This window comes from Puma concolor, chromosome A1 (assembly GCF_028749965.1).
Source record: "Puma concolor isolate L17-30 chromosome A1, mPumCon1.1.hap2, whole genome shotgun sequence".
Taxonomy (NCBI): domain Eukaryota; kingdom Metazoa; phylum Chordata; class Mammalia; order Carnivora; family Felidae; genus Puma; species Puma concolor.
The window spans coordinates 324816-348975 of NC_141667.1; the positions used below are offsets into that span (position 1 = coordinate 324816).

A 24160-nucleotide genomic window follows, 5' to 3' on the forward strand; every position below is an offset into this window, starting at 1 on the left:
CAGTCTACCACCCACTGGCCCTCTCTGACTGCCTGAAGCCTCTGCTGGGCCTAGCCCCGGCTGGCCCGTCCAGACTCCCATCCAAGATACCCACTGCCAGCCCTACCTATGGCTTGGCCTAGGGTGACTTTTCCTCAGAGGGGTGCCCTGGCCATTGGACTGCAGAGACCGATTGGTCCCTGCCTCCCCAACTCCTCAGATGCCTTGCTCCGGGTGTCTAGGGACAGGATAGGCTCATTGGCCCCTGGGTGCTGTTCAGATCTGTGACTTTGGCTGATGCCTAGCCTTGACCAGCTGCATCCTGAGGACTGAACACAGGTCCCCTTAGGGACTCCTGCTCTAAACCCCGAGACTCTCCCCTGTGTCCAGTGGCTAGAGATGGCCCTGCCACGCTAGATGTACCCAACCACCTAGAGGCATCACCAGTAAATGCACCCGGGGCTTACTCACCTCCAAGGCCCGGCCAGACATGTTTGGCCCCATGTCAACCTTAGGGGGTTTCTCTGGGCTGAGCCTGGAGGCGGTACCAGATGGCAGTGGGGGCTCCAGGAAGCATACGTGCTCCCCATGGGGTGAGGACAAAGTCCCAAGGTGACAAATGGGACAGGTGAGGTGACTATTCCCGTCAGGGGACCTTTGGCCTCTCTTTCTCAACGCATGTCCTTTGTCATCAAGGTTTTGAGGCCTTGATCCACACAAGGAATGCTGTGCAAGGCTGTTCCTTCAGCCGGACGGAAACCACCGATCCGGGCCCGTCCCTGGGAGTCTGGTTCAGCAGGTGGTGGTGTTTGGGGCCTGTGGTGCCAGCACCCACTTCTCATCGGTCGCCCCCAATGCCGGAAGCTAACCCTGTAGACCCATGATGCAAGCGGCCAGCCACAGCAGCCCCGGAACAGGCAGCGTCTAGGGCTGCGTGCACATCTGCGCAAGGCCTCAGCAGAGCCCCTGGCCTCACCTGTTCCAGTTTCCCAGGTAGATAATGGCCAGCTCCCGGGTGGGTGGGGCGCACCTCGGCCGTACGCCAGGGCTGAATTAAGTAACCTAAACTGCAGGAGACACTGGCAGGGGCAGGAGGGGCACGGTGACTGTGCAGAAGCTGGCACGGCTTTTCTTGCAGGTTGGGTGGGGGCGCCCGGGCCGCCGCTGCTCAGGTGGGTGTCTACCAGGCTCCACAACCGGCCTCGGCCCAAGGGGCCTTCTCCTCCCTCTCCCTGGAGGCTTGCTGGCAGGGGAGTGAGGCCCATCCCCACCTCCTTGCTGAGGGGGAGGGACAGCAGCTTGGCCGACTCACCCACCCCACCCACCCGCCAGCCTGGTTGGACAGGGCGTCATTCCCAGGCAGGACACGAACCTCAGCCTGGGGTTGCCTGGACAGGCTCTCGTTCATTCATTAAACCTTACTGTAAACATGCCAAGCGGGTTAAGCGGACCCACCGGTGACATCTGTCACCCCAACCACTCATCTCCTTTTTGGGTCTGTGTTCTGTACCGAGCGTTGTTAAGTGGAGTGCCCAGAGCCTGCTCCCGCAGAGCCCAGCCCAAGGACCCCGCACCGGGGACCCCACCCCAAGGACCCCCCTGCAGACGGCATGCCCACTCACCCATCAGGCCGCTGAGGAAGACGCCGTAGAGGGACAGCCCGGTGGTGGCCGCGTTCCACACGGTGCCCACGACGGCGTACAGGAGGATGGTGCCCAGGTTGCCAAAGAAGAGCCGGTTGGGCATGAAGTAGCCGGCGTCCAGCACGATGGGGGGCAGCAGGTAGAAGAAGAAGACAGTGGGGGTGAGTGTGAAGGAGGCGATGTGGTCGGCCGCCCAGACGATGCCGCCCAGCACCAGGCCCAGCACGATGAGCAGTGCACTCTCGGGGACGACGCTGGTGACCTTGTGTGACAGGTGGAAGCCTGCGGGGGAGGGGGCCGTCAGGGGCGCCGGGACCCCTCCGAGCGAAGCCTCTGGTCCAGGGCCACAGCGGGCCCCTCCCACACGGGCAGATTTCATTCTGGAAACGCAGTAGGCTCTGGGGCTAATGGAGACCAGAAGCAGCTCTCCCTGTTCACGCCTGGGAGTGGGGGCTGCCTGGTGGCTCTGTGGACAGGCCAGCCTCCTGGGAGGGGCTGTCCCAGCCCACGGGACAGACACGGGCCTGGGAAGTGAGGCTCCACGTCTGCGTCTGTGGACGCTTCCCTCCGGCCCCACTCATGTGGCCAGGAGGCCCTGCCAGTCCACTGTCGACTGCTGTCCCCTCGGGACCTGGCCCCTGGGACACCCTCCTCAGGGTCTCCTTGCCTTTGAGGGGTGGGTCTGGGGCAGACAGAGACTCCCATGACAGTCGGGCTGCAGGGGGCGGCTCCTGAGCCCAGGGCACCCTCATCCCAGGCCCCGCGTGGCCCATCCCCTCATCCCTCCATGCTGCCTCACCCAGCTTGTCTCAAGGTGCTGGAGCCTGAAGTGCGGCTGCCTTTTAACCTGCCCTGGTGGGACTCGGGGGGCTCCGGAGGTCCCCCTGCTGACAGCCGGCTGCCTGGGCCCCGTGGCCCATCACCCTTGCAAAGACCTTAGGGTGCAGAGGCCTGTACTCTGAGTGAGGCAGGCTCACAGACCTCCCAGGGCCCTTTTGTCCTTCTATTGTGTTTGTTCTATTTTAAGACTCAGAGAAAAGGTTAGAAGAATTCCTAGGATGTGTTCCAGGTGGCAGCAGCTGCCCGGCCAGTGAAGCCCCCCATCCGGGCTTCCGCTGCCCCTGGACCGTACCACTCTGTCCACCCCAGGCACCACCTCCCTGCTGTCCGTGTCCCCTCCCCTCTCCCCCCCGAGTCTGTGGAAACCTCTCAGACCTTCTGGTTCCACCAGCCTCTTGCTCTAAGGTCTCCTACCCTTGGTCAATGATCTCTCAGGTCTAACAATGGGTGTTGACCCATGAAAATCCTCTTTACAATTTCCCCGTTTTGCCGTCCTCGCTGGAGCGCCCGTCTTACAGAGATTGTGTTGGCCCTTTTCTGGGAGGTTGAGCTCTGTGGGGACTTCCCTTCCATTTCTTGGGTCACATTTTACCCCAGGTGTCCTCCCCCTTCTCTTTCCTACAACATCGTATGGCCGCCAGCTGCTTCTTCGCCCTATTCGTGCCTGACCTCACTTTATACGCACTCACGGCGCAGGGCAACTTTCTGATTCTGGCTTCTGCCTCATATGGGCTCACGTGAGCTAGAGTTTGGGGCGGGATGTTGCTGTCCTTGTCCTGTGGTCTGGGCGCCCTCCTGGGACCCTCGTTCCATGCTCTCAGCTGGCATCATGTTGGCAGCCAGGGCCGGGCCTTCTGGGCTTCTGCACTTCCGGCCACCCAGCCCAGGCACGAGGGAGGGTGACAGTTTCAACCAGCCAAGGCCTCTGGTTGTTGGGAATTCTTGGTGAGAGAGGCCAGCCCTGCAGGCGGGCTCTCCCCACGCCTGTGACCCCTTCCAGAAGGCAGCTGCACTGTAATGAGCTAATTAAACGGAAGACTTGATTGACTCTTAAGTGGCAATTTGCTGGTGGTTCAGCTATTAAGCATATAATGGGCATTTTAGGAGCCAGTAAACCGAGTTCCTGTGGGGGAAATGCCGTGTGGTCACTGGCCCGAAATGCAGGGACGCAGTCAGGGATGTGGCTCCCAGTCAGGCTGAGTCACCACAGGCAGACCCCTTCTTCCCGCATCAGGTCACTGTGAAAAATCCCTGACTCTAGGGTGGACGCTCAAGGCACAGCCATGGCCTCTGCTGCAACCCCACGGGGGGGGGGGGGGGGGGGCTGGGTCTCTGGGAAGTGGGGAGGGAGAGAGGGAGGGGGAGCAGGAACTGAGAGGCACATGCCTCACCACGGCCACCAGAAAACCCAGCACCCGGCGTGCTCAAGTGGGCTTGGCCACCAAGACTCCAGTGGCAGGTGGAAAGACCCGATTCCCTCTCAACCCTTGTTTGCTACACCTCGTTAGAGAAGGATCCAGCAAAGGCAAATCTGAGCAGTGACCCAATGACCTCCTCAGGACCCACAGCTCGGGGCCTCCACATCTGGCCTGGCCCAGAGCCTGAGCCATGACCATGGAGAAAGGCCCTGCGTCCTAAGGCCATGTGCCAACAGGGTGGCTGTGACCTTGGGAAACGATTAGGTGGTGCAAACTTCCGCCTCAAAATCCCACGGCATTTTCTGGGGAAAAGCCACACCTCATAGGCTGGACAGGCAGGGAACGTCTGAGCCTTTGAGGAGCCCACAGAGCTGGCTTTCCCATGTGCCCTGCCGAGGGAGAGGGCAGACAGCGATTCAGGATGTGCACCAGCCATGCTGTGCTGACCCCGGGCACAGCCACGGGCAGAAAAGCTTTGCAGAAAGCGGCTCCCCACATGCCTCGAACACTGGAGAAGCAGCAGCTTAGCGGCGGAAACCCCAGCTCGGCAAATATTTGAGCTGCTAATGCAGGCAGGGCACGTGGTGCATACTCCTAGGACTGACAAGACAGAGTGACAAGAACAGTAGAGGACAAAATCAAAGTGCACCAAGATGCACAGACTACCGGGAGCTGAGTGAGGCCGGGTCCGGAGCTCCCCTGCCGAGGCCGGTCCCTTCCGACAAGGGAACGTTAATGAAGCGACTCCCAAACCCACAGGTAACTGATTGCCGAGGCCAGGAGAGTTACAGCTAATTAAGCACGAACGGCCTGGCTGCAGGGTGGTAACCACAGGGGACACACACTTTTCATTCTAATTACAAACTCTCTGACTGATGTTAAAGGTCAGGAGGCGCCGGCCTGCCAGCCAGCCATTTCTGGAGCAGGCCCTGGACAGAGTGGGTGCCGAGGCCCCCGGGAAGGTCATCGCTGACGTGTGTCACGCCCCCTCGGGATGCAGCTGGGTACCCAGGGCCTGGGGTCAGGCCCTATGTGGCCACAGCCTCCAAGGATCTCTCAGCAAGATTCAGCTGAGTCCACGCAAATGCAACAGCACAGTAAATCCTTTGGTTTTACTTTAACGCGCACGAGCCTTGGTCAATTAAACGCTGCCTGACAAAATAACCAGACCAAGCAGTGGAAACATTCCCAGAATGAGAAGCACTGGAAGTACACAGGGGACCCACTTCCCCTGGGGGGCAGGCGTGTAGGGGTTGGGCCTGAAATATCGCACAGTCGGGTCCACACACAGGTGCTCAGAGACACAGGTGGGCACACACACACACACACACACCCCGCACATGACTTCCCCAGCACTCACTCCACAGACGAGCGTGAGGTTCCTCCCGCGCTTTCCTAGGACGGGACTGGCTCTGAGCCCCTCCCCACCACCCATGGGGAGAGGAACAGACCCCCCTCTCTGACCTCCACGCTACCTCAAGAGGCACCAAGGTATGAGTTAGTTACAGCAAATGTGTCAGCTGCCAAGCCCAGGGCAGGAGCTGAAGATATTTATAGTGTCCTCAAATATTACCTAGCTGACCCCACACCTCCTGCCTGCAGGGATGTTCCAGATGAGTGCTCAGAGCTGTTGTCAGACAGGCCTGGCCTCTCCCCAGGGAGGGTCTGTTTCCGGGACCCTGAGTAGAGCTTCGAGAGCAAAGGAGGCCTTTCAGCATTGGCCCTTCTGCTCACAAGCCACGAGACACTTTAGACATTGCGTGCCTACAAAACTCAAGCAAACTTTGTCAATTTTTAAATTAAAAAACGAAAATTGTTAATAGCTTCCTAGGAAAGCATCAGATTCTTTCATTTGGAGCCATCGTGAACAGAAGTGAGGACAGAAGGAAGGCTGGGCCCCAGCCAGCTTCAAGCACTGAGCCCAAGCGTGCGTGTCCGAGCTGAAGGCGTGCGGGGACAGGGGCTGGAGCCGGAGCCCAGCGAGCACCAGGACGATGTTCACAGCAGCGTCCCTCTCCCCGAGCAACCCCCTCCTTCTCAGCCCTCCTGGGCCAGGCTGCTCCTGTGGTTGTCCACATTAAAGGATGCCATGCTTAAGCTTTGCTTTCTTATGGTTTCATGACTGGCTCTAAATTCAATAAAAGTTTGGGAGCAGGATCTGTGACAATTATACCTTCGGGGCCGGGCACTGGCGGGGTAGCACCATTGTACCAACTGTCCCTAGGGAACAACCACGAACTCTGGAAGAAACATGTCAAATGGCAACTTAGGCACTGAGGAGAGACGGAGAGAAGGCAGACACTGGCGGGCTCCAAACCTTGAGGGAAAGGGCGGCAATGGGCGAGTTCCCTGTTTTCTTTTTTGTTTCGTTTTCCTGACTTCCCTGTTTTTTATGGCTTTTTCCAGAGAGCAGACCCCAGCTGGGGTTGTCCAGAGCAGTTAAAACTAGCCTTACTGGGCTGAGAAAGCGGAGGGCATAGATGACGGTGACCACGGCAGCTGGGCGGTGAGAGGCCAACATTCTATGTGTGAACTCTTCCCAAATTCCTGGCTGATCCTTGAATTACACACGAGAGAGGCAGGTACCAACTTCCTGTCACCACAGGGAGACCTCTTTGGAGTCTCAGTCCATTCCTGGTCAAATGACAGCACAGCACCAACCACCACCACAGAAATCAAGGCTCTCCAGAGGAGCACAGCGGAATACAGAGTCTCTACAACGTATGAGCTATAGTCCTGGAAACAATCCCAAATTACCAGACACATGAAGACACAGGAGAATGGGACCCAGACATCACTGGGGATCTCAAGGTGATCCAGACATTGGAATTAGCAGACGAGGGTTTAAAAAAAACTACTGTAACTATGCTTAAGGGTGTAAAGGAAGATATACTTGTAATGAATAAAAAACTAGTAAATCTCAATAGAGAAAAGGAGTTGGCGATTTGTTTTCAATAAGAGCCAGATAGCAAATTGCTTAGGCGTGTAGGTTCTGTGTTCTGTTCGGCAGTTAGTCAGCTTGGCCGCTGCATCACAAAAACAGCCATAACACCCACGAACAGCTGTGCTCCAAGAAAACTTGATTTACAAAACCAGGTGGCCAGCCCACGGGACATAGTCTGCTGACCCCTGACATAAAAGAAACCTAAAAGAACCAAATGGAAGTTCCAGAATCGGAGAATTCAATATCTGAAATAAGAGATTCAATAGACAGACCTGACAGCAGACAGAGAGAGGAGAGACAGTGAACTCGAAGTTAGATGAGTGGACACTGTCCAGCATAAAGAACAAAGATGAGAAAGATAAAAACGTGAACAGAGCATCAGCCGCCAGTGGGACGGTGTCGGAAGGTCCAATACATGTGTAAATGGAGTCCTGGAAGGCCAGGAGACAGAGGAGGGGGTGGGGAAAATCTGAAAAGAGAATGGCCCCAAATGTCGCCCATCTGGCGAAAGACATAAATTTGCAGATCTGAGATGTCGCTCAGATTGGATTTCTATCTGATTTCTATTTCTATCGATCGGTCTTCAAGTGAAGTTGGAATAAGTGTGAGAAAGGCTGAGGGTCCAGGGAGAAGCAGTGGGGGTGGTGGGGCGCCTGGAGGACATGAGATGGGCACCTGGGGTCTGGGGAGGGCTGGGGACGGGGCTGGGGCCAGGAGAGGACCTCAGAAGAGGAAGGGGGGGGGGGCCGCCCCAGCCTGGGCTGCGTAGAGCCCCACGGATCAAGCTGGCGGTACCGATCCGATGGCACACAGGGCGTGATTGCTGCAGGAAGCCGGTGGCCCGGTCACGGAGACCCTGTTTAACAAAATGGCTCGCGGAACTGCAGCTGCAACGGCAGGAGGAAGAAAGGGTCCACATCAGAGCCACACAGATCCCCGCGCCGGCACCACGGACGGACCCCCAGCTCTGCTCAGGGTGTGACGGGCCACCGGGCCCCGTGTACCTGGTGCCTCCGCCTCCACAGGACCTGTGGCCCCGGAGGCTTCACAGACCAGAAAGGCGTTGTTCCTCAGAGCTTTCCGCTTTAAGGACATGGAAAGTTAGTCTTGACCTGGTGGTTGCCTGGAGGCTCGGAGATTGACCATGATGGTCACACTCGTTGTAAAATCCACCAGACAAAGATACAAAGATGCTTCACTCTGGGGTGGGGCTGGGGGGCCGTGAGGGGCCCTCGAAAGGCTCCAAGGATTTTATGAACGGGTTTTCTGTGGGGGAGCAGGTGTAGGTCTCATTGACCTTTTACCCCTTCGTGTGAAAATTCCAGCGAGGCTATTTTCTCTGAGGACATCTTTGGTGCAGATAATGTGTGGGCAGCGTCCCAAGGTGTCGTAAACCGAGCCTGTGCCCACTCACGTGGCTGCTGTGTCGCCACGGTCACCACTATCAGGGCGTTCCTAGCTCCGTCCCCTGAGGCTGGGACTTTGTCATGGGCCGCTGCCCAGACACAGAGCAGCAGGAAATGGTGGGGACTATTGACTCTTGATATGGACATGGTGCTGCAGGAGGGTGAAGGGCTCCCCAAGGTGGGAAGGCCACGGGGCAGCTGCCGGCCGGGAGGGCCCCGCTGAGGAGAGCAGCACTGACACATGCCAGCTGTTCCCGGAGGCACATGGAGCCGCGGGGACATCCTTCAAGAGGACAGGCACAGCCTGCTGAGTGGCCTGGCCAGGTGCTGCCCCTGCGGACCCCTCGTGCCCGGTTCCCCACGGAGCAGTGCCTCCACGGTTTCTGCATGTGTGAGGGCTTTCTGTTCCGAGGGACCTGTCCTGCCACTTCTCGAGCTATGATTATCTTATCCCTCCAGACTCGATTTCCTCAAGGTCAGATGACAGTCTAGACCCTTCTGGGAAGTTGGATGATGAAAATCAGATTCTCACAAGGAAGGTGGACTGAGTGCGTCTTCCCCAAGCCTGATGAAAACAAAAGGGGAAAAGGGGGGAGGGTGGGTGTCACTCACTGTCTTTATTTTTCATTTTTTGGCCAAAAGGAAGGAGAGATACGAAGACACTGGCACCCTGTGTCTCATCCACCTCAGCCCACGCTCCCACATACATGGGCCTGGCCCAGGTCGGCTACTGGGGGTGTCTTGGGCACAAAACCTACAGCTGCATCACAGGAAGCACAGTCAAGCGAGTGAGGAAAAGTTCGAATATCACCATCGCTATCCACACCGATGAAAGGAGGGTCGCACCCTTGACAAGAAAGTACATCCAGAGATTTCAAACCTCTTTTCAAATATGAGAGCAGAAGTACTTGACAGAAGAGTTGAGGGGACAGAGATAGAGGGAAAAGACAAGGACACAAAACACAGGAGAGGAAACCTAAAAGGGGAAGAACAAGGGACGATCGAGAGACCAGAGCAGAGGAGACGGGCACTGACCCGACAGCCACAAACACCCCGGGCACACAGGGCTCCAGGGACTCTGTCTCCAGGGACTCAGCATGATGGCCAGTTGGATCCCACCCCAAAGTCGGGAGGAGAGGGAGGAGACCCCACACGAGGGAGGAGGCTGGGGGGGAAGAGGGAGGAGACCCCCACATGAGGGAGGAGGCTGGGGGAGGAGAGGGAGGAGACCTCACACGAGGCACTGGGCCAGGGGCAAGACACCAACTCTGGAGGGGCCTGGAGTGATGCCTCCTTCCTGGGCAGGGAGTTGACTTCCAGGCTTCACCCAGAGGGGTCAGTCTGCTCCTGATGCTTGCTTGTCAAGGCTCAGCTTGCTGCACAGCCAGTCCCCAGAAGTAACAGAGGGAGAAACCACATTTGGTGGAGAATGAACCCACCAAACGGAGGTTCTCCCCAAGACAAGAAGGCATGAGATTCAGGAGATGGGGTGCCCAGTGTGGGGGAGCTGGTGGTGTGCCCGCAGAGGGGAGGGGCCCGGAGCACATTGCCACGTGCAGCAGCCTTCTGGGAGTTTGGGGCCGAACCACTTAAATCCATAGAAAACTGTGCCAACAACAACAGATTAGTCAATGACTTCGGGTAAAACAAAAGGGTGTCCTGGAAATGGAAAAATGGTCCCATGCTATCTCATGGCTATGAAGACAGTTTGTGTAGTCACAACGTTCAGCACCGAAATTTTGGTGGAAAACACCAGAACTTAGAGAGCAAGCATGTGGGGGTGGGGCAGGCTTTCTGTGCTAACTCCCCTGGCCAGAGACCCACAGCTGGTGAGTCATATCACAACCCCTTCCCGCCTTGTGCACCCACATGAATGGTCCTGGCCAAGATAGCCTAACATGCCCAATGTGCGCTAGCAAAGCCAGGCACACAAGGCAAGGCGGCTGGCCCCCTGGGCAGGGAGGGGCAGGGGCAGGGGCAGAACGAGTCCTAGACGATGTCTGTGCAGAAAATCCCAGAAAGTGATGGAAGACTTCAGGGTATACAAAGTCCATCACTTTCCCATAAACCAGCAATAAAGGTATGGAATTCGAAATGTAAACCATAACACCACTTACATCAACACCAAAAAAAGAAAAATAAACAAAAAACCAAAAAAAAAATCTTAGGTAGAAATCTAACAAAATATGTACAGAACCTACATGAAAACTTGCAAACTTGGACGAAGAAATCAAAGAAAACCCATATAAATGGAGAGATAGTCCACATGCACGAATGGCAAGACTCAGCACGGTCACGCGGCGAGTTCTTCCTGGCACGATCCATGGACACAATGCGATCCCAATAAAAAATTCCAGCCTGTTACTATATCATACGGAGGCAAAAAACCCAGAGCAGCCAGCACGACCTTGAAGAACATTCGAGGACTGACACTTCCCGACTTCAAGACTCAGGTGAGACCACGGTGATCGCTGAAAGGACAGACGAGCGGATCAGTGCAACGGAACAGAGGGCCCAGAAACAGACCCATGTGATCACAGTCACCGGTCTTTGACGAAGGGGCACGGGTAACACGGTCGAACAAAAGCGGTCCCCTCGGCAACTGCCGGGACGGCGGGACGTCCCCGTGAAGAAAAATGAGTCCGGACACAGACCTTACAGCCTTCACAACAATGAACTCTCAACGGATAGAGACCCACAAGTAAAATGCAGAACTATACGTCTCCTAGAAGATCGTGGGACAGAAAACCTAGCTGGGTTTGGTGATGACTTCTTAGATCCAGCACGATCCCTGAAAGAGGGAAGCCCGACCTCACTGAAATGAACGAACTGCCTGAGAAAGACCACGTTAAGAGAGCGAGAAAACAAGGCACAGCGGGGAGAAAATATTTGCAAAACATGTACCTGATAAAGGATTTGTGTCCCACACACCGAAGAACTCAAATCTCAGTAAGAAAACAAACAATCCAATTTAAAAATGGGCCAAAAACCTAAAGAGACACCTCACCAAAGAAGATATGCACGTGGAAACGTAGCTCAATATCATACATCATTAGGGGATCGCAGATTAAAACAACAAGGTACCACTAGACATCAATTAGAATTATTAAAACCCACAACACAGACGACTGGAGATTCTCGCTGGTGGGAATGCAAAACGGTGCAGCCACTTTGGAAGACAGTTTGGCGGTTTCTTGCAAAACTAAACATACCTTCACCATACAACCCTACAGTCATCTCCTTGGTGTTTACACAGAGGAGTTGAAGCCTTATGTCCATACAAGAGCCTGAAAATGGATGTTTACAGCAGCTTTACTCGTACTTGCCAGATTGTTCTTCAGTAGCTGGATGGATAACAAAGCCGTGCTACATACACAGTGGAGTATCATTCAGCGCTAAAATAAACGAGCCACCGAGATAGGAAAATCCGTGGATGAATCTTCGATGCACGTTACTAAGGGGAAGAAATCCATCTGAAAAGGCTACGTCCTGGAATCCTCATACAGCAGCATTCCAACTCTACGACATTCTGGAAAAGGCAGAGACTACGGAGGCAGTAAAAAGATCAGTGGTGGCCAGGTGATGGGGGAAGGGAGGGATAGGTGGAGCACAGAGGATTTTTAGGGCACTGAAAATACTCTGTATGATCCTATAATGATAGATACACGTCATGACACAGTTGTTCAAACCTGTAAGATACATAACACAAGAGCAAACCGCGATGTAAACCATGGGCTTCAGTTAATAAGGATACATCAATATTGGCTCATTAACTGCAACAAATATATCACAGCAATGCAAGATGTCAACAATAGGGACACTGGGGGGTGGGGAGAGGGGGGAGGGGGAGCCGGTGGGTATGGGGAACTCTCTGTGCCACCTGTTCAGTTATTGCGTACATTTTCACCTTCGCTAAAAAATTAGGTCTATTAATTTTTGAAAATCAGCATTGCTGAGGTGTGGGGGATGCCTTTGCACTGTGAGGTAGGCTTGGGAGGCCAGGCCCGGGACGGAGGTGACGTGATGGTGTTTTAGGGATGAGGGAGGGAGGTGGGTAGGCCAGGAAACACCCTTGCTCCCCGCCCCGAGGGACAACCGGGGGTGAGCGGCCTGCGGTTTGGTGCCGGCCGGGGAGCGGTCTGTCGTGGCTCTACTGCGCTCGCATGCTGCCAGGTTTCGTCTGAACAAAACCAAGTTTGTTCAGTTTCACCGAAAAGGGTTTATTGCCACCCACGGGGAAGCGGCAGCTCCAGACTGGGGTGGTGCGGAGTGGGGTTCTGGCTACCAGGGTGGCACAGGGTGGAGGGCGCCACGGTGCCCGGAGCTTTCCTAGTGTATGAGGCAGGAGCAACGAGGAGGCCAGGTGCCAGGAGAGGGCACGAGTGGGTGTGCAGGGTGCAGGTGTGAGCACACGTGGGTGTGAGCTGTGTGAGCAAGTGTGGGCAGGTGGGCGGGAGAAGCACCCCCCCAGGAACCACGTGACGTGGCAAAGCTCGTGGCAGAGCCAGGCCCATGTGACGCCCGTGCAGTGTGGCGCGGCTGGGGCTTCAGGTCTACCTTGAAGCTGGCCTCAGCGGACAGCTGCACGCTCCTCGTGACGGGTCAGGCGAGAGCCTCTCTGAGGGGAAGGTTTGCCTGGGGCCACACGGCCATGCAGCCACATGGCCCGCCTGGCCCCTGCACGCCCCGCCCCCGTCCCCTCCCTGCTGGGACAGAGGCTCCCGGAAACAGCCTGACGTGTGGCCCTCCCAGGACAGGAGCTCCACGGGAGGGGACGGTTCCAAGGTTTCTGAGGGTGCTGTGGCCCGCGTGTCCTCACCAGGGCGCGCTCACACCTCCATCACGGCACCCACAAACACCCTCCGTGGGCCCCGTGTGGCCTCCCCTTGCAGCCCTGGTGGGCGGGACAGTCAGCTCCTGCCAGGCTGCCTGAGGACCACAGACCCTCCCCTGCTCCCCTTGATGAAGGCACAGGTCGCCAGGGAGGAAGACCTTGTCTCTGGGAAAGCAGAGAACTCACCCCCGCTTCCCACAGATAGGCGCTGGGGCCCGGCATGTGGATTTAGGCTGAACACAGCACAGCGTGGCCCTGTGGGCTGGTGCAGGAGGCCGGGGTGGAATGTGCTGGCCCCGCTCAGCTCACAGGCTGCCTGCCCTCAGCCACCCCAGGACAGAACCTCCTTCCTGCTCCTCTCCTGGGAGCAGACACCACCACGCTGTGTCCAGTCTACTTCCGAGATTCCGCTGGGCTCCGTGCTGGCTCCCGGCCATGGTCTGAGGAGTGGCCCGCCAGCCCCTGGCTTGGGAAGGCACCATTGTTCTTCGGGGACAGATAACGCTTCCCCAGCTTCACGCAGCTCGTGACACTCGAACTAATCTTCAGGCCACAAGAAAACCAGGATTCTACACTGAAAGCCAGCCGCAGGGGCCTCAGGGCCCGGTGCCCTGAGGGCAAGGTGGGGGCCTGGGGAGGGGGAGGTGCAGAGGCAAATCCCGGTAGTCTCCACCCGCTGTGCCACTGGAGGACTCTGTGGTGGGATGGGGGGTGGGAAGAGGGTCCCAGAGCGCTAGGCACGGGGGTCAGCTTTCCTGGCCCTGGACACCATGGTCAGGGGGCGGGGGGTGGGAAGGGCCCATCCTTGTCCCTGGGCAGCCAGCCACACGCGCCCATCCCACATCTGCCAATGCCTCTCGTGGGGCACCTCAGGTGAGCCAGAGCAGGTGTTGGGCAAAGACATGCTCCTCCAGGCTTTGGGGTCCCAAAATGCAGGGCACAGGCCAAGGCTCACGCCGGCCCGGGGCTGAAGGCACCCCAGCCGTCGGAATGTTCTCGGCGTTTTTGAGTTAATGAGTAAAGGATTTTGACAACAGAGGCTGTACCCTCGACACTGGGGGCCTTCTCAGAAACTTCCAACCGCCTTCCTTCTCCGGTTCACCCCCAGAAACGCAAGCTCTGGGGGGGAAGGTGCACGGGAAGGGCTGTGCTGAGACCTGCCCACACCTGGACCCCCGGCCCCTGCTCTGGTCAGTAACTGTATTTTGTAAATGGCGGTCAGGTGACCCCCACCCCAATCCTAGCCACACTGCACTGGGGGAGGGGAAAAGGAGGAGGAAGAAAAGGCACACTGGTGGCCGCGGTTTGAGGCACACGGGTGAGGGGCCGACACAGGCTTCCCACGCAGGCCTGGCCGAATCCACAGAACACCCTCTCCAGCCAGACTTCGTGGGTACAAGCCGGCACCCACCAGGATGAAGCCACAAAATCATTCCCACTCCAGGGACAGGGCGGCACCAGGAGCCTGCAGGCAGCGGGCGTGTGGGGGCAGGACTGCCGAGTCCCATGCTTGCCGCTTGTGGGAGGACACGGGCCCCCAGAGCTGGGTCCTGGCTCTCACCTGCCGTCTTGGACACAGGCGTCTGTAGCTGCCGTGTGGCTGTCTTCGCATTTTCGCTTTCATGCAGCTGGTGTCAGTGGGCCTGTTATTATGGCCGGGCCCCCTGCTGGGACCGCCCAGGCCACAGAACGTCCCCCAGGCACCTTTGCAGGACCCTCCATGCATCTGTGCGCCGCACCTGCTAACCTCCGCTCTCCAGCCACATCTGAGGGAAATGTGGTCAGCCACGTCCCTGCTGAGGAGGCCAGGTTGCTGGAGAGGAGGGCAGCTAGCCCACTGCAAGGCCGCAGGCATCCCCCAGATGCAGCAACCGACCAGGCAGGGGTCGGGAGGCCCGGGAGGGCCCTGGAGTCCCGTGGGGTTGCCCACGGATGTGTGACGTGGCCAGCCGCCAGGAGCCTGGCTGGGCAGCGGCTGTGCGGGAATTGTGACCGTCGCCTTCCCCCTGCTTCCACCCTGGACACCCTTGAGCTTGGATCCTGGCCGCAGCCCAGCCCCCGGAGGCCCTGGTTCGAGCTGTTTGGAGCCAGCCCTGGGGGACCGAGGGGAACCGAGCTCACTGATCCCTCCGAGCTCCTCAGCCGCCTGTGAGAGACCGAGGCCTGAGGCTGGCCCAGCCTGGGTCACACAGGCAGCTGGTCCCCTTCCCGATCCTCCGCTAAAGGACCAGAATGAAGGCTGTGCCGCCACAGGACGCGGGAAGGACGGCAGCACCCCACGCGGAGGCACGGCCCACTTCGCCACTGCACCCTGCCCGCTTATGCAGTTTCTGCTGTCACTGAGCACACAGGGTGACACTAGCTGACTTCTGGGGAGTCTGGCCTCTGAATTGGCCTTTGTGAAGTATGGGAGGGGGGCTGCGGCTGCCCTAGCCCTGGTGTTGACCACACCTGTTCCCAGGCCTGCTCCAGGGGCCTGCTGCAAAGGCCTCTGTGGCCCCAAGACACAGCTCTTGGGGGGGCCGCTTCCGCTGGGGTGCCCAAGAGGCGGCTTCGGCCCCCTCCTCTACCCCAGGATCTTCCCCAGCCCACCCCCTGGAAGCCCAGCTGCTTCTGTTGGGTTTGGGCAAGGAGCCTCCCTTGGGACTCTGTCCGGCGTTTGACAGTCCATATGGGGACACTCCCTCGGACACGGGGGGTGGTGACAATAACTTGATCATTCACCAAATACCCCCTGAGCACCTGCCATGTCTGCCCACTCCTCCCCGAGCCCCCACAGGGAGTGTGGATGCTACAGAGGTGTACGTGGTACCACAGGACCCCAGGAGCAAGCAGCCTCTTGGGGAACACGATCGTCAGCCACAGGCTGCCACCCTCCACCTTGTACGAGCCAGCACACAGGAGCAGTGCACACACGCATATGGACACCAAGTGAGTGCACACGTGTGGTCTTCCTGTGGGGCTGCCCTGTTCGGGTCCACGTCTAGCTGGCGGGCCAAAGGTGAGCTGCACCGAGCACCCAGCGTGTGAGGGCTGCGTTCTAAGGGAAAGTAGGTGGCGGGGTGGGAGGCCCACGTCCACTGTACCCCAAGCTCCGGGGCTTGTTAAACCCAAGAAGAAACGGAACCCCCAGGAGCTGGTGGTTTTCCGCCCTTTATGTTGTTCTACAAGCTGCCAGAAACAGGCATTTGCAACTTCCTATTTTGCCTTTGCAAGAAACCCTTCCCCAGCTGAGAGCGCCCCACGGTTGGACTTTAGCATGATAGCTCTGCGGGTGGTGAATTCAGAGGCTTCCTGATTTACCCAGGAAAGGAAGAAACAGAACTCGGCCCTTCCCCCACAGTCCTGCACCCTTCCTCCTGAGCACAGGGCTGACCCCGCCCCCAGAGGCTGGAAGTCCCAGCGAGGGGCTCACAGGATGCCTCCCAGAGCCGATCTGCTTGCCAAGGCCACATCCGTCCACAGACCCCCAGACGCCATCGTTAGCCCAGTGGCCTCGACCCCCACCTGGGCCCCCTGGGCTGCTGCCTTCACCTGGACCACTTGCTCCCAACCCCGCTCACTCCAGCTGGCCCCCTCCCTTCCTGCGTAGCTCATCCCCCTGCCCCTCAGATGGGAAGTCTATAGCCCGGACTCTGACCCTATGTGTCCAGCGAAGCACGGGGCTCTCACTTCTTTCCGGAGCGGATGGATGAAAGCTTGGCTTGTAGATGTGGACTTGAGACACGGTGAGCTCCGAGGGAAGGCCCGTGTGAGGCTAAGCCCCAGGTCCCTGGCCCAGCTGGGGCACCCTGCACGACCTGGAGGGTGGCCAGCATGGCCCTCGCCTGTGCAGACACCACCCGTCATTGCCATAAGGACACAGGGCCCTGGCGGGCAATGGGCGTTGGGGGTCAGGTGGGGCAGCATCACGCACCCTCAGCCTCCTTGCACCTGACCCGCCCGCCAGTCCTGTGCCCTCTGGGACACTGGAGGCACTGGGGCCAAAGCAGAATGGCCTGGCCAGGGCCCTTCAGTGCCCAAGACATCACGGACCCTCACAGGTGCAGGCTGCGACCTTAACCTCTGATCAGACCCGAGCACATATGGATGGTTTCTGACTCGTTTATTCTGCACATGTTTATGGGAAGAGCCTTAGAAAATGAGAGGGGTTGTGCCAGCATTACAAATGCCCCAGGGAAGGCCCAGCTCATGAGGTGACAGTTCTGAGCTGCTGCCACCCCTCCCTCCCTGCAGCCTTGTCGCTCTCGGTGGAGCCAAGCACAACTCTGCTCAGAAGCCTCGGCGGCCCCTCTTCCCTGTGACGCTTGTGACTGGCTGCCTTGCTGGCCCCTCTGAGCTCACTGTCCACACCCCACTGGCTGGCTTCCCCCCGCCCGCCCCCTGCTGCTCTTCAGACACACCTACACATGCCCACCTCAGGGCCTTTGCACTGGTTGATCCACTCCTGAAAATGCTTTCGTTACGGGGCTGGTTCTCCTCTGCCTGCACTGTCCGCCTCTCCTCATTCGTTTTTCACTATAGCACATGATGCCATTTATCCTGTGCCATGATGTCATCCGTCTGTCCCCCACAGGAACCTGCACTTGTTGGGGGGTCTGGGGCTGCTCTGTTGGTACCACATCCTGACGTTTGTCAAGTGAGCACTAAACTGAGGGGGCCTCGTCCGGCAGCCAGGGCTGCAGCTGCTAAAAATCAAGGATTTCAAGATTGCATCAATAAAGGAAATCAGACCAGTTATGCCCCCCAAAAGTTGTTGCCGTGCTGATGGAATTGACCCGCTCGGGACCCAAGTCCCAGGCTCAGCGCAGGAGCGTGAGGGCGCTGGCACCCACGCAGACGCCTGTGTCCCTGGAGCCCGCGCATCGTGACCCAGCGGATTTGCTCTGTCCTGTTCCGGAAGGCGTGACTGGGGGTGAACTGGCAGCAGCTGTCAGCTGGTGGGGGAATGTGTGTTAGTGCAGGCGGGGTGCAACCTCCTCTGGGGACCCGGCCTGCCCAGGTGAGCACCGTGTGGGCCGAGAAGCTCCCCACCCTGAGCCCCGACGCGCCCTCCGTGCCCTGAGCAGACGCTGGCAGTGCTTGTCCACGGTCTGCCCGCCTCCACGGGCGTGGTGTTCTCAGAAGGCTGTGTGGCAACTCGGGGGAGGAATTCAGGTAAGGAGTCTCTTCCCAGGCCCAGAGCCTGGATGGTCTGGACAAAACTTACAAACGGGAAGCCGGCCTTCAGGGCTGCGTTCCTTCTCTCAGCCACGCAGATGGGCAGGCGGGGTGCCGGGCACTGAGAACGCGGCACGAGCCGGACACAGTGCCTGCCTTCACAGCGCTGACCTGGCTGAACCAAAGAACTGGGTGGGGGCTTCAGGCGCGGGGGTGAGCTGGAAGGCAGGACAGGTGCCAGGTAGCTCGCGTGACCAGGTGGAGTCTGGGTTTTCACTGGAATCTAGGGGAGCCACACATGCCAGGGCCACAGCCAGGATGGAAGCTACCACACACCCATCGGGCCATCCCGCTCCTGTCCCAACCGCTCTTGGGGCCTCTGTGGCCCCACCAGCCCCTCCGCCTTCACTAATGGGATACCTGCCCCCCAGCCCAGGGGCCCCTGAGCTTGTCATCCTCCAGTCCCACGGGCTCTGCAGGCAGGGCCGGGGTGGGGAGGGGCCCCCGCAGCACCTGGGTTCACTCAGCACCCCTTCTTCCCTGGCCTGAGCAGAGAGAGAAGACAGAAGATGGAAAAGGAGAGGCAGGGAAGGTCAGGAGGGAGGGCTGGGAGGCAGGATAGGAGGGAAGGCGCGGGCACAGGGTGGGAGCAGAGACCCGCCCAGGGAAGGTGCCGGGGACAGGGACCCCAACTGTGCTGCCCACGGCCCAGGCAGGAAACCACCCGGTCTGGGCTCCAGGGCGGAGAGGCTGGTTGAGCAGGCTCTGTTCAAACCTAGCCAAGCACCCAAGACCTGGAGACTCAGACCCGATGCTTGACAGTGGCCAGAGCCATGGGCCCTGTGCTCCTGGGAACAGGCCTGTCCCAGGACCCAGCCAGGAAGAGCCAAAGGGGCCTTCTCTGAAGGCAGCCATGAGCAGGTGCCAAGGCAGGGCAGGTGGCAGAGAGAGCAGAGCCCCGTCCCTCGCCCGCCCCCTGGCCACCCCTCCAGGTAAAACTCGATATCAGCAGGGCTTCGGACACTGGGGGACGGTGCGTGGGCGTGGGTGGGAACGCAAGCTTCAGCCCCCGGCTCAGGAGCCTGGCCTGTGTGACAGGAAAACTCTCCTCCAACCCATGCGGACATAGAGGAACCCGCAGCCCCATCCTCGAGGGCCAAGAACTGGGGAGGGGGGTGTCCTGACACATGTGCGGAGAAACCAAGTGCAAGGCTGAGTGAGGGACAGGTCAGGAGGGCACAGAGACAGGTCTGCGACTAGATCACAGAGCACCGTGCACTCCCCTGACCACGGTCCAGACCCCCGCAAAGGGGCTTGGTGACTTGGGAATAAGGCCAAGAACCTCTCTGCTTACAGGAAGTTGGCCCAGGCAGAGCCTTTCTGGGGAGTCCCTTCCATGAGCGAGCAGGACTGGATGCTATCAGCACTTCCCAACCTTTGCCCCTCTTTCCTTGGAATATTTCAGTGTTATACCTTAGCTCCAAATGCCCATGGATTGCTTTACAGCCTGGGGCTAATTCCCCCATGGGCAGTTCCTGAAAAGTGAGGCTCTACCCCTCCATCTGGTAGAGGCTCTTGGGAGGGCCCTTGGTTCCAGGCTTTGGATGATGGGTCTCGACTCCAGGCCCACTTACTGGGTCCTGCCAGGACTGGGGTCCACTAGGGCCCACTGGCTCATCTACCGCTGGGAGGATGGCACCTGCCCTGCCCTTCCTCCTTTTCCAGATCCCCTCATGCATTCCTCCGAGGGGAGCAAGGCAAATTCCGTGGAGGCAGGCAGGAGAGCATGATGGAGAGCGCCAGGAACCCACAGGAGAGAGTAGGACAAGGGTGAGGCTCAGCCCCAGGGGCTCCTGGTCCTAGGACCAGAGCACATGAAGTAAAACCCATAAGCTTCTGGTTTTAACCCCAGGAGGTAAATACCACCCCCTGGCTTCCCCCACAGCCTGGGCATGTGCCTGGGGCAGAGGCCCAGCCCCTGTGGCTGTACCTCAGAGAAACAGTGGATCAGGCGGGGTGTCAGGGCCAGTGGCCCCGGCTCCCCAGGTGCCTGGGCAAGACAACGGAGTATGTGGGTGGATACCCAGGGACGTCCCAGGCCTGCGGCGTAAGTGCCCCCACTCAAGGGTGAAATCATAACGGTAGGAAAAGCACTTTGGAAGCAGCGAGAATTGGGGCCAGGAACACGGGGCCCTGAGGCCCAAGAAACTGGATCGATGAGCCAGCAGCTGGCGTATCGGAAGGCATGATCCCAGGGCTGCGCTCCAGCTGGAGCATAACTGGGAAGAAGAACTTCCTGTGGAGGCTCAACACGGGTCAGAGGCTGTGGACGCTGTACAGCAGGCCCTGGTCTTCGCACTGGTTATGAAAGCCCCCCCCGGGGTCTCTTCCCCCAAGACCAGGAGTGCAGAGGGAGGCATCACGTCGAGGGGAGGGCTTGCAAAGCCTCAAGGGTGCTGGAGGTACAGGGAACAGGAGAGACGACTTGCCTGCCACCACCCCTGAGCCTCCAGCCCTCGAAGCCAGACGGTCCCATCGGCCACTGGGGTCCTCCTGGGGGGTGTTTCTGCCAGGTTTGAGTGGCTGGGATGTGAGCCCAGGCCGCCCCCTTTCCCAGGAGAGGCCATGGTGTAGACAGCACGGATTCTCAGGCTCAGAGGGCGAGGCCACCACTTCCCAGCCAGCCAGAGTCAGGGGCCCCTGGCCTCCGGCCCCTGCACACCGCGAACTGCACTTTCAGGGGCCTCAAACTGGGTTTCTCACTGGCCCACCCACACCAACACTGCCCCTCATCTCGGCCGCTACAAGCGTAGCCCGTCCTGTCCAGGGGTCTCATGGCTCAGGCCGGCCTCCTCACTGGCAGGGTCCCGACCCCCTCAGGAGGCTCCTCCCTGACCTGACTCACTGCCCACCTTTTGCCCTGGACCCACCCGGCTGTCAGCTGGATACCTGAGCCACATCTGTCCACTGAAATAGCCCCTACCTAATGCTTGGGAATACATGGACCCAGTCAACCTACAACTGCCCCTTCCCCAGAATCTCCTCTGGTGCCCGCCCCCCCCTCGCCAATGTCCATTCTCTGACCTGCAACCAAGGCAATAATCTGAGAGCCCAGGTCTGTTCAATTCCCTCCTCTTTGTGCCACCCGGGTAGAGATCAAAGTTCTCCAGGGTCTGGTTGTGCTGGTCTGGCCTCCTCCAGCCTCCCCTCTGCCTCCCTCTGGTCTCCCCTCTGGCCTCCAACATTCTAACCTGCCTCTTCCTCCAGAAGGCACCTTTCCTGGTGGCAACTCCAGAGCTCTGTCTCCCGAAGCCACCTGGATCCCCACCACCCAAGCGGGCCCTCTACCCCATGCTCTCTGCCTCACGACCTATGCATGGCCAATGTGGGCCTCGTGCTGGCCCAGCCTTTGGCCTCCAAGGAAGGTCTGAGGAGAGAGAATGCAATTAAGGGGAAAAGGCCCAGCCTGGTCCAAGGCCAAGACCCTGGGCCTTTGCAGGCTCAGGACCCACCCCCCCCGGGGTCCAGAGGAGGGAATCACCCCCCACCCAGGGGCAGACACTGTCCCGCTGCAGTGGGTCCCTCAACCTCTCTGGCCCTGCAGGCCTCACCTGTGCATGGGCTCCCTGGCCTCAGTGGCACCCTACTCCCCTTCTGAATTTCCTAAAGATGCAGCTATGGGCAGGGGGCCCCTGGAGGTCCAGATGCAAACAGTAAGTCCTTTGCTGAGCCCCAGACATGGGGTCTTAGGGGTTGTGGGTCCGTGACCTCAGCAGCCACAGACTCCTGGGCCCACAGACTCCTGGCCCACAGATTCCTGGGCCAGCTTTCTGGTGGCCATGACCCTGCCCTCTGGCCAAAGCTGCTTGAGGGGAGCAGCTGCCTCAAAACATTGGCATGAATTATTGCTTTGTCCCTCGTCCCCGCACCTAATTGTCCTGTCTGTCCCAGGTCCCCGCACCTAGTTGTCCTGTCTGTTCCAGGCCCCCTCACCCTGTTGCCCTGACCACCCGTGGCTGGAAGAAATCTGACTGAAACTAAAATAAACACCTGGAACCATTGGTAAGACATTTGGCAAATGCTTGGAAATCAGTAGAAACCCCTCTCTTCTCCTGCTCCTGCACCTTGAGATCGAAACAGCCTGACCGTTTCCAATGACCAAAGGGGCCTGAGAGTCTCATGAACATGAGCCCTGGACTGCGGAGTCAAGAAGGGAGGACGCTGGGACCCAAAGCTTGCCCTCATCTGTGCACACGCTGGACACACCACCACACGGCCTCGGCCTCGGGTCCCAACCTGGATGCATATGAAGGCGTGGCTAGGAGTGCTCTGTGGGGCTTGTGCGCAGGTGCTGGCCGCACTGGGAGGGGCCTGGGCGACGTCCTGATCTGGGGCCAGGTATGTGGGTCGGGAAGTGGGGGATGCCACAGGGCAGGGAGGTGGGCCGGTCGTTGGGGAACCCCTGGGGTATAACCATGGACCAGGTTAGGTCTCTGCTTCTCTCTGCAGAGAACAATGGATCATGGGGGTGGGGTGGGTGGGGGTCCTGACCGGGGAGGAGGTGGAGCTGGAGCTCAGTGGATCTGGTCAAGAGTGAGTGCAGGCCACTGAGGTGAGGTGACCGCTTTCTTTGATGTAGATCTTGCTTTGTAGGGCCGGCTTGTTTGCTAAGATTTGGTTTGGATGTTGAGCCCTGGAAGGCCAGAGGCAGCAGGGGGTGGGGTCCCAAGGTGGATGGAGAAACGATGTCTGAGGGACTATGGGCAAAGGGACAGACTGGAGGGGCTTGGGGGACTGCAAAGGAAAGGGCCGAGGTGGGGGCCACCCGAGGACCATCCCGAGCCACCAGGAGGACCTTGGGGACCTGGGCAGGGTCAGCGCAGCAGATTCCAGGGTACAGGACTAAGGGGTTGAGCCCGAGGGACGGATGGTGTGGGCAGGGCCGGGGCATGGCTTGGCCCAGAGCAGGACAACCCTGAAGGGGGGAGGCTGGGTCAGCGCCACGGGCCTTCCCTTGGGGTCCTTTCCATGTTGTCCTTAGAACCCCTGGTCTCCAGGCTTGACTGTTCCCCCTTCAAGGGGGGTCAGCAATCCCAGACAACAATGGAATGAGCATGTGGTGCTCGCACAACAAGCCCTTTTAAGTGAGTGTGGGCAGGAAAACGAACTCTGGGCTTTGCTCTGACTGTGAAACAGAACTGGCTGGAGCAGGTGGCCACCCTGCCCCGGAGAGGTCCCCCTCAGGACAAGTCTGGCCGCGCTGGAGACTCACAGGTCCACAGCTCTTCCCAGGTGAGTGACGAACTCCTGGGGCCAATACTCTGGTCAGTGAGACCTTTCCCGGCAGCCTCCCCTCAGGGCCACCAGCAGCTTGGGCAGGCGGCTGTCACTGGAATGTCAGATGCCACGGCTGGACTCGGGGAAGCCCCAGCTTTGCAAAGAAAGCATTTGCTTCAGGAAACAAGGGTGTTGCACGTCCCCGTGTGGCTCCCCAGACTGTCACGGGTTCACCCCGCGCACATTGTCATCTTTATGGTGGTGGTTTCACAGAAGAGAAAAGGTGGCAGAGGACAAGAGCCCCCACTCAGCCCCAGAAACGGTCAGTTCCTGGGGGGAGGGGTGGGTGGTGGTGGTGCAGGCAGTGTGAGTGAGTGTCAGGACAGGGCTCTCAGAGCCCCGGCCCGGGACTGGACCTGTCCAGTAGATGACCGGCAGAAAGCGGCCAGCGTCCTTTGCCCCCGGCAGGGGTGTCCGGAGGAGACACACGGATGAGACCTTGGTGCTCAGGTTTACTCCGGTATCCCAGAAAGCCCAGCGTGGGACAGAGTGAGCACCAGACCAGGCAGCCAGGGCCAGGGAAGAGATGCCTGAGAAAACAGGAGGAGGCAGAGGGATGGACAGGGCCCTCAAGAAGCAGAAAGCAGACAGGGAAGGGC

General features: G+C 58.9%; 1 protein-coding gene across 4 annotated transcripts in view; it reads right to left on the reverse strand.

Moving 5' to 3' along the window:
- Positions 1–24160, reverse strand: part of SLC9A3 (solute carrier family 9 member A3) — a 43527-nt gene that overhangs the window by 17793 nt on the left and 1574 nt on the right. For all 4 annotated transcript variants that reach the window (XM_086675042.1, XM_086675033.1, XM_086675050.1 and 1 more), the window contains exon 2: positions 1602–1904. In XM_086675042.1, the coding sequence (XP_086531168.1) occupies positions 1602–1904 (303 nt within the window). The remainder of the gene's footprint in view (positions 1–1601; positions 1905–24160) is intronic.